Source organism: Melanerpes formicivorus, unplaced genomic scaffold (assembly GCF_026170545.1).
Source record: "Melanerpes formicivorus ecotype bairdi unplaced genomic scaffold, bMelFor1.0.p_v2 SCAF_6, whole genome shotgun sequence".
In the NCBI taxonomy this organism is placed as follows: Eukaryota; Metazoa; Chordata; class Aves; order Piciformes; family Picidae; genus Melanerpes; species Melanerpes formicivorus.
Window position 1 is genome coordinate 7,527,884 of NW_027142358.1, and position 17,380 is coordinate 7,545,263.

The 17,380-nt window shown below is 40.9% G+C and overlaps 1 protein-coding gene across 4 annotated transcripts in view; it reads left to right on the forward strand.

Annotated features, from left to right (window-relative positions):
* NT5C2 (5'-nucleotidase, cytosolic II) overlaps positions 1-17,380 on the forward strand; it is a 64,000-nt gene that overhangs the window by 14,235 nt on the left and 32,385 nt on the right. For 2 of the 4 annotated variants that reach the window (XM_068139466.1, XM_068139468.1), the window contains exons 2-3: positions 5,786-5,906; positions 17,060-17,133. In XM_068139466.1, the coding sequence (XP_067995567.1) occupies positions 5,806-5,906; positions 17,060-17,133 (175 nt within the window). In that variant the 5' untranslated portion in view covers positions 5,786-5,805. Of the gene's footprint in view, positions 1-1,891; positions 2,028-5,785; positions 5,907-15,576; positions 15,642-17,059; positions 17,134-17,380 lie in introns of those variants that run through there. The other 2 variants (XM_068139467.1, XM_068139469.1) reach the window with 2 other exon arrangements.

Consider the following 17,380-nt stretch of genomic DNA (forward strand, 5'->3'; position numbering starts at 1 on the left):
CAGGAACATTAAAACATGGACTGAGGAGTCCCTCGCTCATTTTCTCTGCATTGTTCCTCCCAAGCAGAGCATGAGCAGAGATTTTGCTGTTTAGTTCATGTGAATAGTACTTCCCCTGCCTTTTAGAAATGCCACTTAACAGATTTTTTTTCCTCATTGGTTGGCATTTATAGTTCTCAAAATTTCACATCACCTTGCCTTCTAGCATTCATCTGCCACATCCCTTTGGTGAGTTTGTGACTCACAACATTGGGGTTCATGGAGTGTTTGAGGGCTCTTCCCTTAAGGACATTGCTAGTGGGGCCTCTGGCTGCTCAGCTGCTCCCCAGCTGAGTTGAGACACTGTTTGGCTGAGGTGGAAGCCTGCACAGAAAGGACTGTTCCACAGAGGTAGCCATGAGAGGGCCAGCACATTAGGGCAAGAGGAGTAGCTATTGGTGTTTATATGCTGAACAGAATCATTGACATTACAGAAGGCTTCACTGTGGACATGGCAGGTGAGATTAAGCACAGTGCCTTAGTAGCAGCGTTGAAGAGGAGACTGAAACAGTTGCATGGCAAACTAGTAAATAGGCTGGGAATGCAGTTGCAACATGGGAGAGCCAGAGGTCAACACAGGGTTTAGCCTCAGTAGGGAGCAAAAGTCAGGCATGTTTAGAAATGTGTAGAGATTTGAAGCATTATTCCTACTGTGCAATTTCAAGCAGGGCACATATATCAAGGCTTGCTTATGTTTATGAAGCTGGCAGCGTTAAGCATGTAATTGTATTAAATACAGCTGACCTCTCGGTGACTGCCAGTTGATGCCAAGTACTGAAATTTGAATTTGCATTAAAGTATAGCGTACAAGGAAGATGTAGTGTGTCTCTGATTCGTCATGACAGCAGTACAGCAGTAGGAGCTCAGACTGGTTTTTAGCACAGGGACTGAAGAATAAGGACTTCTGCATTTGATTCCCACTTGCTCTCTGTTATACCTCCTCTGTGCCCTGCTATCCCTACCTAGCAAAATGGGGACAGCAACTTTTGCTGCCCCCAAGTGCAGTGTCTGTACGATAGGTTTGAAAGTACTTTGGGGTCACAGGTGTAAGAACTGCCCTTCTGGGTGAGGCCAGAAGCCTGCCTAGCCCCTGACCACATAGTGGCAGTAGGACATGCTGTTGAGGGGGATGACATAGTCCTGGCCACTTTTCACAGCTCAGCCCAGGATGCTCCAGAGGATATCATGCTGACTAGAGTGGGTTTCACCTTCCTCTGATGCTAGCTCTCCCAAGTGTCTAGCCTAATCTAGGTGCAAGCTACTTCTGCCATCAGTGGAGGGAGAGGGATGCTGGTAGGAGATAAGCTTTTCAAAACCATGCTCTTAGCTGAAGAAAAACTGCTTTCCCCTTCCCATGCTCTGTTTGTGAGGCCATGCCATGACCTGGACCACAAATTTGATATGAGTCTTGAAGAAACCAACCCAAATCCTGCTTTCTTTGCTTTTTCTCTTTCTCTGGATTTTAACATGGTTCATTCCTTCCTTCCCTACAAAAAGCCCCTTGAGGCTCCCCTTGCATTGCAGTGGGGAGCCAGGAACTGCTCTAGGCTTGACAAGGGCACCAAGAGACTTGTCTGTACACCCACAGCCTCCAAGTAGATATAAAGCTTTGAAGTAGCTAGTGTTAGATGTGATGATTTTTCTCTCTGTTCACTTTCTTCTGTGCACATACATCTGTGGGTAGTACTGACAAGGTCTTAATGATTCTTGAAGAGGCTGAGGTAGTACATGGCTGCTGAGTATGCTACAGTCTTGGGATTGGTTAGTGATGCTTTTTTCTGCTGTATAAGCTTTCAGAGAATATCCTGGGAAAAGAATTGTCACTGCTATTTTGTTTATCTCTGCATTTCAGTGTTTGTGCCCCTGATTTGGCATTGCATCATCAAAGTGTTAAAGTGTTGAACTCAGGAAAAAAACACAGGCAGTGCACTTAACCTGAACACATCATCAGGTGCAGAAATTTGTAACTATTTGTTGACCAAAAAGAGGTAAGAAAAATAGTAGTAAAACTTGCAGGGGAATGTTCCTGGATGTGTTGTTTTGTGTGGCTGAGTACTTGATAAAAACACACTATGGGTAGTAAGTGAAAGCAGCCAAAATCTGACAAAAGAAGCAAATGGGCTTATTTCAAAATATGTGCTAAAAGTCTTGTGTTCTTTTGGATGAAAGCATATGTGTTGGATGGTAGCTCTGAATCAAAGCTTTGAAGCTGAGATTTTAAATACTACTTCAAAATGAACCCTGTATCATATATGCTATCAGATGCTTAATTAAGACTGCACTACCAAGAAGCATGTTTGCAGTAAATTGTGGGGAGGTGTTCTCACATGTTCTATCTATGTAAAGATTTCTATTTTAATGCAAAGCTATTTACAGATTATTGATTTCCAAAATAGATTCATAACTAAGGAAAGATGCATCATATTTCAGTTGCTCGGGGTTGAGAATCTTGCCTGGCTGGCTGCCTGCTCTCTTAGATGTTTATTCCAGTAGCTTACAACTATGTGGAGTGATTCAGTCCTTCTCACTTGTCTCTCTGTATTTGGAAGAAGGAATTTGTATTCAGGGATCAGGTTCCATGTCCTTTGCCCAAGCAGGTAGGCTGATTTTTACACCTTTGAAACATATGAACAGTTTTATTGAAGGCTGTTAGGTTTACTTTTTTTGTGTAAGACTTTTGGGCAGGGAACATCCATCACAGCATCTTTTGTCAGTTGTTACTGTTTAATTTCAGAGCAGTAAGCTGTTGCCACAGTGCCAGTGGAGCCTGCTAAGCTACATGAGTGCCTTTGAGTTCACGTACTACAAAACTTCAGCATGAGATGTTTTTGTTTTATACTTTGTGAACATTAAGAGAAAGATTTTAATAAATATATCAGGGCAAAGCCTGAAAGCAGAAGTAATATCTTTTACTAGAGCAACTGACAGTTTTTGTTTGAAAACTTAGGCTTGTGTGCCCAAGAACTTGTCTAGCTGTACCTGTTGGTCTAATAATAGATATTACCTCTGTCTACAAACCCTGTCCTGTCTATGAACTCTGTTCATCACAGCTGCAGAAAAATACAGCTGGATAATTAAAACAATTCAGGCCTTTCTTACTTAATTTTGGAAACTCAGTTTTTTGTGGTTTCCTCAAGTCTCAGTTTTTTTGAATCCTAGCACAGACAAAATGATGCTATCTGGTTTCTCCTACTGTAGAGGAGGGTTTCATCACACAGGAGCTCAAACTGTTTCACCAATTCTAAATTTAGAAAGAATGTTATTAAAAGCAGCCTGCTGAAAGTCTTCTGCCAACTGAATTCTAGGATGTTTTGTAGGATACTATTAGTGAATGATTAGATGTCTGGCATGGATGGCCATCTGAAGCAGTCCTGTCCTAGCACCTGTATCAGCATCTCTGATGTGGTGTAATGGTGACAGGAAGCAGATGAAGTGAGACAAGACTGATAGAATAGAAAGTCTCTGGCTTTGGCTGTGGCTGTAAATCTTTGAATCTTGCTCTGTCTCTGACAAGGTAAGCAGAATAGTGTAACCTTTCTAAATGGCAGGAAGTTTGGATCTGGATTTCACCTGGAAGATCTAGTCCCAGAGCTGTCTAAGAGTCATAAGACCATCCATGCAACAGTTTCTTTCAAAGCTGCTAACGTGCCCTTTAGAAGCCTGAATTGTGTATGTCTTTAGAAGCAGAATCTGTAGGTTTGGTAGCTGTAAAACAGCTTTAGATAAGACCATGATAGAGATAATCTGGACTATGCATGGGGTAGATCCTTTTCCATGCTATGGGGACACAAAACCTTTCTGAGGTTTGCAGTCCTGGGGTTATATTGGATCCCTCACTTTGCTGCATGTCTCTTCGCTGCTGACCTGGAGTCGTCACTCTTGCACAGGCACTGCTCCTCTCCTGAGGACTGCTGTAGCTCTTGCTGCTTGTCAGGAAGAGTTGATGCAGGCCTTTGAAGTGGAACAGGTTGATGCTTAAGGGCTGTGCTCTGTGCTGCTTTACATCTGCCTCTGGGCATGGCTTAAATAGCTAGTAATTACTTACAAGCCCTTGGTAGCTGGGATGTGGGCTATTTTAGAAGCTGCTTCTCCCTGCATGCCCTGTTGTGGAAGTTGTGGCTGGCTGGAAAGGCTCGTCACCCTCTCCCTGCTGTGACCTCCTCTCCTGGGTGTGTTGCAGGGAATTCGGAGGGGAGAGCTCTCAGCTCTGGCATGCAGTCCCCTGGGCTGCCTGCCAGGGCCTAAATTTGGTGACCTTTAGGATGTGGCAGAAGATACATTAGTAAACCTTGGTTATAGTAACTAGGAGGCAAGCAGAGAATGCTGGAGGAGAGAGGAACATATTTTTTATAGAAAAGCTGTTTGCTGTCTGTTTGATTTTTATGACCAGCAACTAGTAGGTAAATAGACTAACAAATACTGCGACAATTGCAACTGTTGCTCTTTAATCAAATTTAAAACTAAGACATTAAACAGATTTCCTCTAGGAGAGCGAGCAGGCGTGTGACTGCCGAAAGCACTGTTCGCTCTGCTGTCTACTTCGCTGAAATCATCTAGTTTCCCTTCCTGTAAAATGAGAGCAGTCATATTTAAGAGGTGTCTAGAAATGGTTGCTGTCTCATTACCCATGTAGCTTGTGGGTGGTTTTGTTTCTCTTAAGGAAGAGCAAACAAGCCAAGCCCTGTGGTTCAGCAGTTGTGTGGGTTACACAACGTGGTTTCATGTTATACCGAATTTGGTATAACTGTGGGATGCGTCTCCCACCCTGTTCTTACCAGCTCTAATGACAGCGTTGTGGTAGGTTGAGCTGAGTTCAGCCTGCTGACCAGTGACCAAGTACCTAGTTTTCATTTTATTTCAATCAGTTAGCTTTGACTTGGACTGGTGAACTGAACTGGCCCAACATGAGGCTGCTTCATCATCCTACCTGGTGCCATGCGCACAGCAGGACATGCTCCTGGCTCTGGGGAAGGCGGCCAGCAGAATTGTCCAAGTCTGCTAATAGCACAATTGGGAAGGATACCTCTTTCTCCTCACTGTAGGGCCTTTCTGACAAGAAGCACTGTCCAGTAGTTTGATTTTGACGAGTACTTGTGCATACATTTGTGAAGATCTGCTTGGGAACATTTCTTTGCTAGTGTTACAGGTTTGCAGCGTGTTCTCATTCTGTCTCAATGTGACCGACCTGCAGAGGACAGAATATCATCTTTCTACTTTCCTTCCAATTGTTTCTGCAAATTTAGCATCAGCCTGAAGCTTTGTCTTTGCTTAGAGATCAAATGGCCTGGACAAGGCTCTTTTATTTTTACTGCACAGTAAAAGTGGCAAGGTCAGTCCCACCAGGGTTTGTAGGGTATGCCCTGCTTAATTTATCTCATGTATAAAGGCTAGGTTTGCCATCACCTGTAGCAAACACATATTAGTAATTCCAGGGTCAAAAAATACTCTTCTTTCAGCAACAAAAACAAGGTGTCTGTTTCTAAATGTGTTTTCACCATAGTGGATAGGAATATCTTTACAGTTTCAGCCATGTGGAAAAGCCTTTCCAGCTCTCTATCTTCACACCTTATCTCAGCAAACACCTCAGAGAAAGGCACCTTTCTTGACCTGCAAACTCAGATCATTCCACTTAATACTTTGCAAGACTTCCTGAGTGGCATTGCATCTCTTCTTACTGGGAAACAGGCAACTTTCTGGTGAAACAAACCTTGAGCTTAAGCAAGCTTTTCTCTTCTGCCTCTTTCAGAAATAAATAAGCATTTGAAGATGACAACCTCATGGAGTGACCGACTTCAGAATGCAGCAGATCTCCCTGCAAACATGGATGGGCATGCTCTGAAAAAGTACCGTCGGGAAGCCTATCACCGGTGAGTCATTCATGTTAACCACAAAAAGAAGGTGCTGAGACAGAGGGAAATAAACTAACTATAAACCCCCTTTTCTTGGTTTGTTTTTTGTTTGTTTGTTTTTCTTTTTGATAAAAGAGAAAGGTTATTCTCACTTCCTTGCAGAAGTGTTAATAGAAGGCTCCCCAGAAGGGCTGTGGAGTCTCCTTCTCTAGAGACTTTCAAGACCCATCTGGATGTGTTCCTGTGCAACCTGTGCTAGATTCTATGGTCCTGCTCTGGCAGGGTAGTAGGACTCAATGATCTTTGGAGGTCCCTTCCAGCCCCTAACATTCTGTGATCCTGTGAAGAAGTCTTAGATGATCTAACACAATGTTGGCATGTGGGAATTTGAAAACAGGAAAGTTGAGGCACATGTACTACAGCGAGTGAGGGTATGCTTTCATAATGCAGTTGAAAGGGATAGAAGCTGTAAAGTCAAGAAATACTCAGGAGGAAAAGTGTTACAGTAAATACTGCAATGCACACTTAGACAGCCTAGCCTTAGGCAGTGGAAGGCACAAACAAATATGGGGGAAATCAAATGGGATCAGAAATTAAGTGTTTGAGAATTGTATCTAGCATGATTCATTGTGTGCACCACAGGAGCATGCAGAAGCACTAGGTAAGATCTCAGCCTGATTTTCTGTTGCATGTTTGCCTAAACCCATCTGTGCTGTAAAACAATTACAATCTAAATAAACGAGGTAGAGTACAGGATAAACCAAATGTTATCACTCTTTTTTTATAGTTTGGGAAATCAAAGTACAGATACCAGATTGTTTTCACAAGATCACTTTGGAGGTTTGGTTGAGCCAAGAATTTAGCCCACGGCTCCTGGAGTCGTAGAGGATAAAAGATGGATGCAATCTGTATCCTTATCAGATGTCTGGATCATTACAGAGTTAAAAACAACAGCATTGGGTAATTGTCAGTATTCTGTTTGTGGGAGGTGTACCTTGAAAGTTTAGCTTGTTTAATTTGAGAAGTCATGCAGTGTGATGATCAGAGTGTATTCAGCAGGCGTTAGGGAGACGTATGGCTAATGTAGAAGCAGAAAAAGAAGTCAGGTTTCCCAACCTCATGCTTAAATGCCATTGCATTTGTGATTCATACACAGTGGTATTTCTGAGGAAGTGTTTTGGAAGTGTTAGATAGCTTTTGATTCTCCACATGGAATCCAATTAGAGAAAAACGCCTTAGTATCCTGTAATAGGCCAGGTCATACAAGTTGCAGTGTCTAAGGCTTAAAGTAATGGATCCTGTGAGACCTTTCTGAAGCTTTCCAATTTCCATTGGACATATCTGGCACACATCTTAAGTGGTGGCATTATTGGAGTCTCTATGTGTCAGCTGGTTTGTCCAATAGGGAAGCGTCTAATGAATGTAACTATATATAGCATGTAAAAAGAGAGAGATTTTATATTATTCCCTGGCAAAAAAATCTTCATATTGTTGAAGTCATTGACAGATTTAACTTTGTGTCATAGTTTTATCTATGACTTCAGTTGTGCTACTCCTGATTTAGCCTGATGTATATTAGGTCAGAATAAGGCCTATATTTTTTTCTAAACATTTCCTCTACATTTGTTATGGTTAGGTGCTGACAAGTCTGTTAAGTGTTCTACAAGATCCAAAAGAAGCAGTACTTGTACTTAAAGCTCACTCATTCAAGTCCTCATCATTTTTACCCTTAAATTGTGTAGGAAATCTTTACTTTCTTGAGAAAGAATTTCCTTATGGAAGATGAGTGAACTCATGAAGGAAGCTTTGTCACTAGGACCTGGGATCTGGTGGTCCAAAATTAGTCTGTGATGCAGATTATGTACCTCTTTTTAGAACGTAGAAATGTCTTGCCCAAAATATATGGAGCAGAAATGTTGCTGGCACTTCAGCTCTCCATGGAAAGCACAACATTGGCAATACATTAAGGGAGGGCACATTTTTGTTTTGAAGTTACTAGCTTCTTTTAAGGAGGGGAAGCATGAGGGAGAGGGAGGTAACAGGAGAGAATGAGAGAACCTGATGCCAAGACTGTAGTATAAATCTGTGCTATTAATGGCTTTGGTGTACCAGTTTCATGGGAGTTATTTTGATAATCCAGTATTGTAAGGATCTGAAACAAACTCATTCCAGGGGCAGTGTTGTCAGATTTCTATTTCTGGTATTTTTTGTGATCTTCAAGTTAACAGATGTAATGCTACTTAAAAGGTAAGTGCAGACTTAGCATGATAGAGTACCACTGAAGTTATTTTGCCCCTGTTGTCTTATCTGATCTTTTTTAGTGGTTTAATAATTGTTCAGATGTATGGTGGGCACATCAGTTATAGGATGTAAATTTGTTTCAACAAGTAATGCCCTGGCTTTTGGATGTTGCTGAAGCACTGTCAATTTTATGAATAAAAGAAATACATAATACAAGGCATTCATTGTATTTGTTTTGTTTTCTTTCAATCTGTGTCTTTTTTCCTGTCTCTTTTTCTTCTTACTCCAGCAGCTAAAGGAAAAAAGAAAATAAATCGTTGAAACATGAATCTGAAGTGACTTAGAAACAGAAAACAAACCCAAACAAACATTGAATTTAAAACTATTAAATTTACTTGCCTTAAAGCTTGTCCCAGTGATTTTATGTGCTTAGTATGGAAGGATGAAGGAGCTTGGCAGCTGGGCTGCATTTACAGATGAGTATAACTGGGGCTAGCTTGATACCAATGTTGGAAGCCCAGCTGGGCTCAAAGTAATTCATTGTGATTGTCTAAATGCTGCCAATTATGCTTGGTTTTCTGAGGTGTGAAATTTAAAACACTTGTTTCACTGTTTGTTTACTTCATGCTTACTCAAATAGCAGTGGAGATACTTAGACAACTTGATTTGACTTTCTGGTTCTCGCGGACTAGCTCAGATTTAATAAGCTTGAATTGTAATGTTCTCTTGGGCATGAAAATGTAAAAAAGCTTCCAAAAAAATCTCATTATGCCACTGTAATAGTAGTATTTTACTGTGGTCATTCATGCTAGGAATGTGTCCTTTCAGGTCTTGCACTTCTTATTGTATCATTCTTGATGGGTGGATGTTCAGTGTATAATATTGTTGGCAGAAATCCCAGCTGAGACTGGTTTAACTGGTGTAATGCATACTGACTCAATGTGTGATGACTATATCATAATCATGTCTGAATGCTGTGAGCAAGAATGCTCAAAATCAAATATTTATAGCTGTTTTCCTCCCAAAACTTCTGCTTGATGTTTGGATCGGTTTATATGGCTGCTTAAGAAATTAGAGTATTGAGGTTATTGCTGAAATGTGCAAAGCTTGTGAATATAAACACCTGTGTTCAAGGGCCATAAAATCAACATCAAGAATCAGAAAAGTCTGCAGGGGAGAAGTGCTGGGGTTATTTATTTAGGGTGTTTCTGGTGACTTTAACTAGGACTTTCAGTTAGCTAGTATTACTATCAGCTCCAAACCTCATTACACAACATTGTTGGCGCCTGTTGGAGGTGAGGTCTAAAGACGAATTAATATACAAGCTAGATGTTATTCATTCTCTAGCAGAGGTCACTGGTAAGAGGATACTGCATTACTGTGCTATTGGCACCATACATTTTAATTCAGAAATAAAATGGATGTGTAGCTGTTAGGTGGCTTTTCCTCAGTGTGTGTGGTTATGAGGCCACCTCCCTCATGCACTACTTGTTGACTTTTCCGGGTAGAGGATAATCACTAGGTCATTTGTTCTGGAGGAGTACTGTCATTTAATGTGATTGTAATTAGGCAAGAACTAGGTTGACTCTGAGCCACCAAATTGCCCTAGTGTCTATTTTTTAACTTGGAGTGTGCACTTCTAGGCACCCTCTGGATTATCTCACATAGCTCTTTAGGGTTTAAATAGCAACCACATCTAGTTAAAGCAAATAATGGAAAAAGTTGTTGTTCCATCCACTCTTGTTTCTGACAGTTACCAAGATCCAGGAAACAGGTATTTGCATGTACTTTTCTTCTGTGGATTTGGCTTAACAGGGCAGCAAAGCTGAGATGGCACTTTTGTTAAACAGACAGACTTTGGGATGTTTTACTGTTTTGCATCATAGTAATTTGAGACTGCTCATCCTGAACGTGGGGTTTCTGTTGCTTTAGTTTGGGTTTCTTGCTCTGTTGTTTACTGACTAGCACAAGGGATGTGGTGTGATTCCTAATCTTAATTCTTCTGCTGACTGCTCATAAAACACTGAATAAATGGCTTCATTGTTTTGTGCTTCAATTTGCTTTCAGAACGTCTTACGGTGGTTATAGGAGTTAAGTGTATGCATCAACAGTGACAAAGCAAAAGCATTACCAATTGGTTGTTTTGGTTTTTAGAGTTAAGGATGTATTTCAGTTTGTTTGAACTTGCAAACTCAAGGCTACTCACAAGGCTGATCTTGTCTCTTCACTTTATTGATACATGCTCACCTCATGAATGCAAGTAGGTGGAAATGTTATATAAACTAGGCTGTGAGGCTTGAAACTGTTCATCTGTTTGGGTGGCAATATATGAAGTCTCTTTAAAATTACTAGTTCATTGAGGTGTCAAATGAGACAAAAATCTTTAGCAGTCTGAAAGTGCTCTTTTCATCATACATGTTCAGATAGGTGATGTGTGGTATTTTGAGGTAACCGTAAATGAGGTAGCTCTGTAGGCACTGCTGCTTGTGGTCTGTCCTCATCTTTGTGCAGCCACCTTGGACTCGTGTGGTGGTGGTGGCATGCGCGTAGTGGAGGGCAGCGTGGGGCTCTCCAATTATTTTGCTTTAGTACTTCAGACATTAGAGAAGGGAGAGGGAGTGTTAAGGCAGCAGAATGAGTGAGCTTATGAGAAAGCAGAACACTTGCCAAATTAATAATAAAGAAATGACACTGCCTTAATGGTTTCACAGTGCAGACAAGTGTTATTTTGGGATGGAATCCATATGTGAACTTCTTGGCACTTTGCTGTTGCCTGGGAAGAAAACCCAAACAATGGAAACAGAGGTGGCCAAGGCTATCTCCTTCCATCTGATTCCTGCTTAATTTCAGAGGGAAGTGCTCATAGTTGTATTTCTGGATACAACTTCATCAAACTTTAAAGTTCCACTCATAACCTGATGTTCCAGTTTTATGTCACTGTAATTGTGCAAGGGTCATTAGTCTTGTGAAATTGCAAGGCACTATGTTGGAAATGTTACTAGAAGTGGCCATGAAATTTTGATGCCCTTCTGTCTTTCCTATTCAATGCTGTTTCATTGGCCTAAAGTAATCTTGAGCCCAAACAACATCTGTAAATGTGGTTACAAACATCCTGACCTGTCAGAATAAAATGGAACTCTGAAAATTTAACACTGTAAAAAGAAAAGACCAAATAATATGATAAGTAGTAATGTATAGAATGGTCAGTATTCGCCTAACAAGGCAAAAGTCTGATTACATTTGTTTTAGTAGTTTAAAGCAGGTTGTTATCTTCACTAAGACAGATACAAAAGCATCCAGCACCCAAAGACAAGACAGTTTGATCTACGTTGCTATCTTCTTACGGCTGCTGACACGACTTGTGCCAGGTCAGTGAGGGATTTATTGGAGTCCACTGCTGTTGGTGGAAGTCATCTCTAGCCAGAACTGTATCATCATGGAGTGAGACATCTCCCACAAGCACACAACATCTGGGGGCTATCTAGTAATGCTGAGAACAGCCAATTGTCGTAAGTGGGAGTTTTTTTCCTTTATTAGCCTATTTAAAGATGCCATAATGAACATGGACATGGGAGGTTATTCAAAACTCATCCATTTAGTTCCTTCTTATTTCTTTTTAATTCTTCTAGCTTATTGTTATGGAAGTTGTCCATACAGTGAAGATTTAACCAAAGTGCCTAAATTTTAAGGAAGCAGGAATCTGAGCAGGAATATGAGCCTTCTGGCTAGTTGGTACCTGTTTCATGGCTGGCTTGGGCCCAACTATTCACCAGTCTTTTTAAACACACATGTAGGTCATGGTCAGCCAGCTCCCACTGTATTTGTTGTTCTACTCAGCAGTGTTTCAAGTTGCTTTGTATTTATTTGATTTCCAATTAAGCATACTCTCCTGACAAACAACGCCTCTTGCTTCAAGGTATTTCCAGACTCATTTGGAAAATCATTATGAAAGTACTCTGTTGCACAAACCTCACTTCACGTTGTTCATTTTCATCTTCTCGCTCTGAAGAGTTGTGAGCCATGTGCCAATTTCCTCCCTACTTGTATAATTCTGTGTGTTTTGTTTATTTTGTCAGGCATATTACAAGAATATTTTACATGCAGATTTCATTCAGGGCACAGGATTGTTTTGAGATTGTGCACAAATCAAACAGAAGCATTTCTCTCCCTCTCTGCATTTGTTCCTCTCCTGCGTTATTTGAGAGGAGCTGGGATTTAGATTCCTGCCTTGGAACTGATTGACAAGAACAGTAACAAAACCAAGATCAGTTCTCTTGTAAAAATATAAAGGACTGTGAACTGCAGTCTTGAGGATATCAGGGCCCTGTGACTCACTTTGTGCATGCTCAGCAGTTTCTTCTTCCTTGCAGTACCACACATTTTTCTCTTCTCCAGCACAATTCGTAGAGCTCAAAAGGAAAATAAATACTGTCACCATTGAGAGCCTTCTGCTGTGGGCAAGCTGCAAGGCTTAATGCTTGAGGCAGAGTTCATTAGAGAAGAAATGCTCTTCATGCTTTCCTATAAACAGCTCTCTAAGTGAACTTTTCAAAAGGTATGGACCTGTTCCTGGCTAAGCCATCTCAAGGCCAAGCTGCTGCCTCCCCACTCCCAGCTGTGCCATATGCTGGCTCAGGAAGCCACTGGGGCTGGATGGAATCCCTCAGCCAGCTTCTCCACAAGCACCAACATCTTGGACCACTCTAGCTACACTGCACAGGGAGTGTAAAAACTGCAGAGTGTTCACAGGGATGTTCCTCAAAACAGAAATATAAAGCTTGTTTTTCTCATCAGGAAGGAAAGATGAAGGCAGTGTCCTGTTTAAGGAGATGCTCTGTTGAAAACGTGTGGAGCTGGAGAGTTGGGTTTAGGTAGTATCCACCTCTGCCTGTCATGACAAGGAATGGAGAGCATGTTCTCATTCTGTGCATGCAGTTTCATTTGTCTGATTTTCTGACTGCTCTTAAATTTTTAGATCAGCTTAATGTTTTTTTTTTAACTCCAATGCTCCTAGTTAAAAAGTATTCTATTCTGAATGGGAAAAATACAAAATCAGGAAGATGTGGTTTCTTCTGATTCTGGCAAGTGGGAAAGTTATTCTAGAATAAAATTACTTGCCTAAAACTGTTGGGTTATTTTAATTTTCTTCTTACTCTGTCTTTATCTCAGCTGTTTGTAATCTGGAAGCTTCTTTGAGTTTTGTTTATCTGGATGAACTGTAATAAACTTTTCATCTCATCTTTTCCTTTTGAGTCCAGAGGATTTTTTTTTTCCTCTCAGATGGTTGGACTTCTTAAGGTCTTTGTGTTGGTTTTGCTTTATAGTCGTTAAAACCAGCTTTTGGCACTTCTATATACCGTGTCTTTTGTGGAGATGTCACATTTTTGTTGCCAACAGACATGTTTTAACTGCTATTCTTGAAACAAGGCAGGGCATACTTTTGATTAGGACCTAAGCATGGCTTTGAAACCGGCTAAGTCTGTTCTGAATCTTGTGGGAAGCCCCTGGCTCTTCCCAGAAAGTGTCATGGTAGTTTATTTTCAGTTTTTCTCTTGGGTTTCTAGCATGCTGCAGATATTTACTGCTGCGAGTAAACCCCCTGATTTTAGCTGTTCAGAGTAAATATTTGTAAGTATCTCTACCTTGCCCCTTGTGTCTAGTGGGACACTGTGAGTAAGGGACATCTTCTTTTATCAGCACTTGAAAGTTCAGGTCCCGAGTGCAATAAACCAGTATCTGGCTGGGCCTTCACAAGTCACAGAAGAAGTTAAATTGGTTCAAAAAAAAAATAGTGGTGGGTTTTTTGAGTTTTTTTTTTTGCTACTGTTTAGTCTGCCATTTAGTCTGCCAAGGCATATTCAAGTTTAGATTGATTAAAGTGTTCTCATTTCCTGTCCTGAACATGTTGTGTAATAGCCTCCTTCAGCTTTCTTTAATATTTGCTCTGTTTCGCTCCAGCACTGGTGGGTGAAGTGATTGCCATGTCAAATCAGTCAGTAGGATTCCTTGAAATCTGCCAGGTCCTGTGTACTGCTGGGGCATGATTAGACCCTGCCACATACTGTTTCTAGGTCATAGGCAGTGTTTGCGGGTTCGATGGAGAGAGATCTTCACCAGCTTCTTACTAAGAGGGGGCTGGTATAGTAATTTTCAGGGGGCTGGTATAGTAAGTTTCATATTTTAGCCATAAAATTTACTTGGAACCAAAATATGCTAGTAGGTGTTGTTCATTTAATTACCGTTAGTAAACGTTACCAGATCTTCAGTATTAATGTGTACAGGTTTGGGGATTTTTCAGTCAAGGAGTTCAGTTTGTATGTACTCTGAATGCCAATGATGAAAAAATGTCCAAGTCTTAGAGATCTTTCCACGGTTTTTGGTCAATTTGGTGTCATCACCATCTAAACACAGGCAGGCTGGATTGTGGAAGACATCTCTTGGGTCACAGCTCCCTTGTTTTTTGCATCTCACAGACACTGTCATATTACCCTTTTTATAAGCACATTCAGATCTGTCTTGCTGCTTGTTTTTGTCCTCATTCGAGAAACTGTTCCCAAATGTTGCAATTCTTTAGATTTCCCTTCCTATTCCTGTCAAGTTAAGAAGAATGTAAAACTGTGCTCTGAGGGCTAAGCCTAAAAGCAAGGACAAAATTGGACTGTGCAGGTCAGACTAAAAGTGTTGCTAGGTTCTCCCAGAGGTATGTTATTCCTTCCTAAATGCTCCACTTCAGAAAGAAACTGCACAAGCATAAGCTCAGAAATGTTGTGCTTCAGTTGGCTATTAAATAATGCTTCTTGGCACCAGCAGCAGCAGAACATAATCATCTTCATTACACAAAGTATGAGACTGTTTAGTAACAGACAGCATTTCACGTTGGCCTCTTGTAAATCACAGCTATCTCCATGTTAAAAGACAAACATGGATTCAAACTGCAGATTCTAATAATTTACTCCACCTACTCAAAAGCCAGCTATTGCAGGAGTGAAACACAGTGATTTACAATCCCATCTCATATTTCCAAAAGGCATTTCTATACCAGTTTTCAGTTTGTTTGTTTTTTCCCCATCACTTTGTCTTGTTTAGGTAATGCATAAATCTATCAGAAAAGACCATCATCTATAACCTCTGAGGCCCCTTAGTGACAAGCCCCTTTGTCAAAGACAGGCACTTTGCCAGGAAACTGTGACTCCCAGAGAGAGTGTGCAAGGTTAGGGGGAAAGTATACTATTGCCAGAGAAACTGTATTCCAAGTGGATTTGTGTGGAACAACAATGATATCCAGTGACTGGTTAAATTAGCCGCAGATGTGTTCTCTGCAGCACTGTCCAAGAAGATATACAGTACTTTAAGGCTTGGTTCAGGCATAGTGATCTCCTGAAGTCAAATCAGATCCAAGCAAAATTGCATTAGTACTAGGGAAGCGTTAAAGGGATTGTGTAATGTGATTCAGACAAGTAGATGAATCAGGCTGCTGCGAACTAAGCTAGGAGCACATCGGTCAGAGATGAGGTAAGACGACTTGCTTAGAAGTCTGACAGTTTGATGTTAGCAGTTTGCTGTTAGAATTTGAGCAGTGGCAGATTGACAGGGGCAGTTAAATGAGCACATTCTGCCAGCCACCTGCCCGGAACATGTGTGTGGAGGAGAATCTCACAGTGGTTTCTTTCAGCTTTTCAGAGCGTGCGGGTGCCTGGTTTTGCACTTGCTGTCTCCATTGCTGTGCTGCTGTCCCTGCGCCACTCCTCCTACACGGCAGCGCTGCCGATTTCAGTTTTTGAGAGGATAATTACTCTGCTGAGAGCAATGCATGTATTAAATATTTGGAGAATTTTCACATACTGAAACCTGAGTACAGATGAAGGCTCTGGGACATTTCTCATACAGGAGAATTTTGTCTTGGCACCACAGCTCGAGCAGTACGTGGGATTTCGGTCTGAGATCAGTGTTGAGAAGCTCAGCTTCCGTCCCTCAGCCAAGTTCTGACTCTCGTTCTTAAAGTTCAGCTAAAACAGACAGTGGAGAGAAGTCCTGTTGAATTACAGATCTGTAATATGGTTTGAAGTTCTGGGGAAACATAAGTGGCTTAGTTACTGTAGTAGTTGGAACAGGAAGCAAGGAAAGCTTTTGTTGGATGCTCTGACCTATTTCTTTACCATGCTATTTACATGAACTAAATTGAATATGGTGTATTAAAATGTTGTCAGCAGAAAGGGCCTGGAAATGTTCAGCTTAGGTTGCCATTGCAGTAATCATTAAGAGTAAAAGTGGCATTTAATAAACAGCAGTTTTGCAGAGGAGTTGCAGAGAACTTCTAAATAAAGAGATTTTCTCAGTAGAAATAACAGATTCTTGTGCATTAAAATTTGTCTCAATTGCTGTTTTTCAGACATTTATTAAATGTTTTTAATGCTGTTGGTGTAAATGTAGAAACAGATCTGTTTAGATTTGTTTTGAATTTCCAGATACAGTTCCAAAGAGGGCTTAAATGCTGTGAGTTTATTCACAGACATGTTACTTTCTTTTCCTTTCCTTGTTATCACTCTGTAAGAATTTGCTTTAATCAAGCAAATTGTGTTACTTCCCATCCTCTGCTTCCAGTTTCCTTTTACTTGGGCTCTGAATTCTGCTTCAGGAGATTTTGCACTTCTATTCTTAGGAATTTTTGCAGGTCACATGCAAAGCCGTGTGTGTGTGTGCATGCATGCGTGTATGTCTTTAGACAGCACACCAATAATTAGAATAACCCTGCAAAGTCATGGCTTTGCTTCAGGAGAACCCACTGCAAAGCATTAAACATGCCTCCATTTTCAGGTATATTTTCTAATTTTGACCTGAGAGACATCTGACAGATGGCAGAATATCTATTCTAAACTACGACTCTTTTTAAAATGCTTGTACCTATGGCTTGATTTCTTCTCTCTTTACAGGGTCTTTGTAAACAGAAGCTTAGCCATGGAAAAGATAAAGTGCTTTGGTTTTGATATGGATTACACACTTGCTGGTGAGTATCTGCTTAATTGTGTTTGTCATTGCCTTAGTTTGGAATCTACTGCGTCTCGTTGAGCAAAACCCAGTTACTGGTTGGACTACTCCATTTAGCACGTGCTGATTCTCTAAGCAAATATGTCATTGACTATTCATTGCACTTTGATTTTTGATGTTTCTCTTCAATTTGTAACCTGCAAGTGATTATGGGTGTCAAGGAAACCAAAGCTTAGTAAGATGACTTGCTTCTTTAGATTCCACTA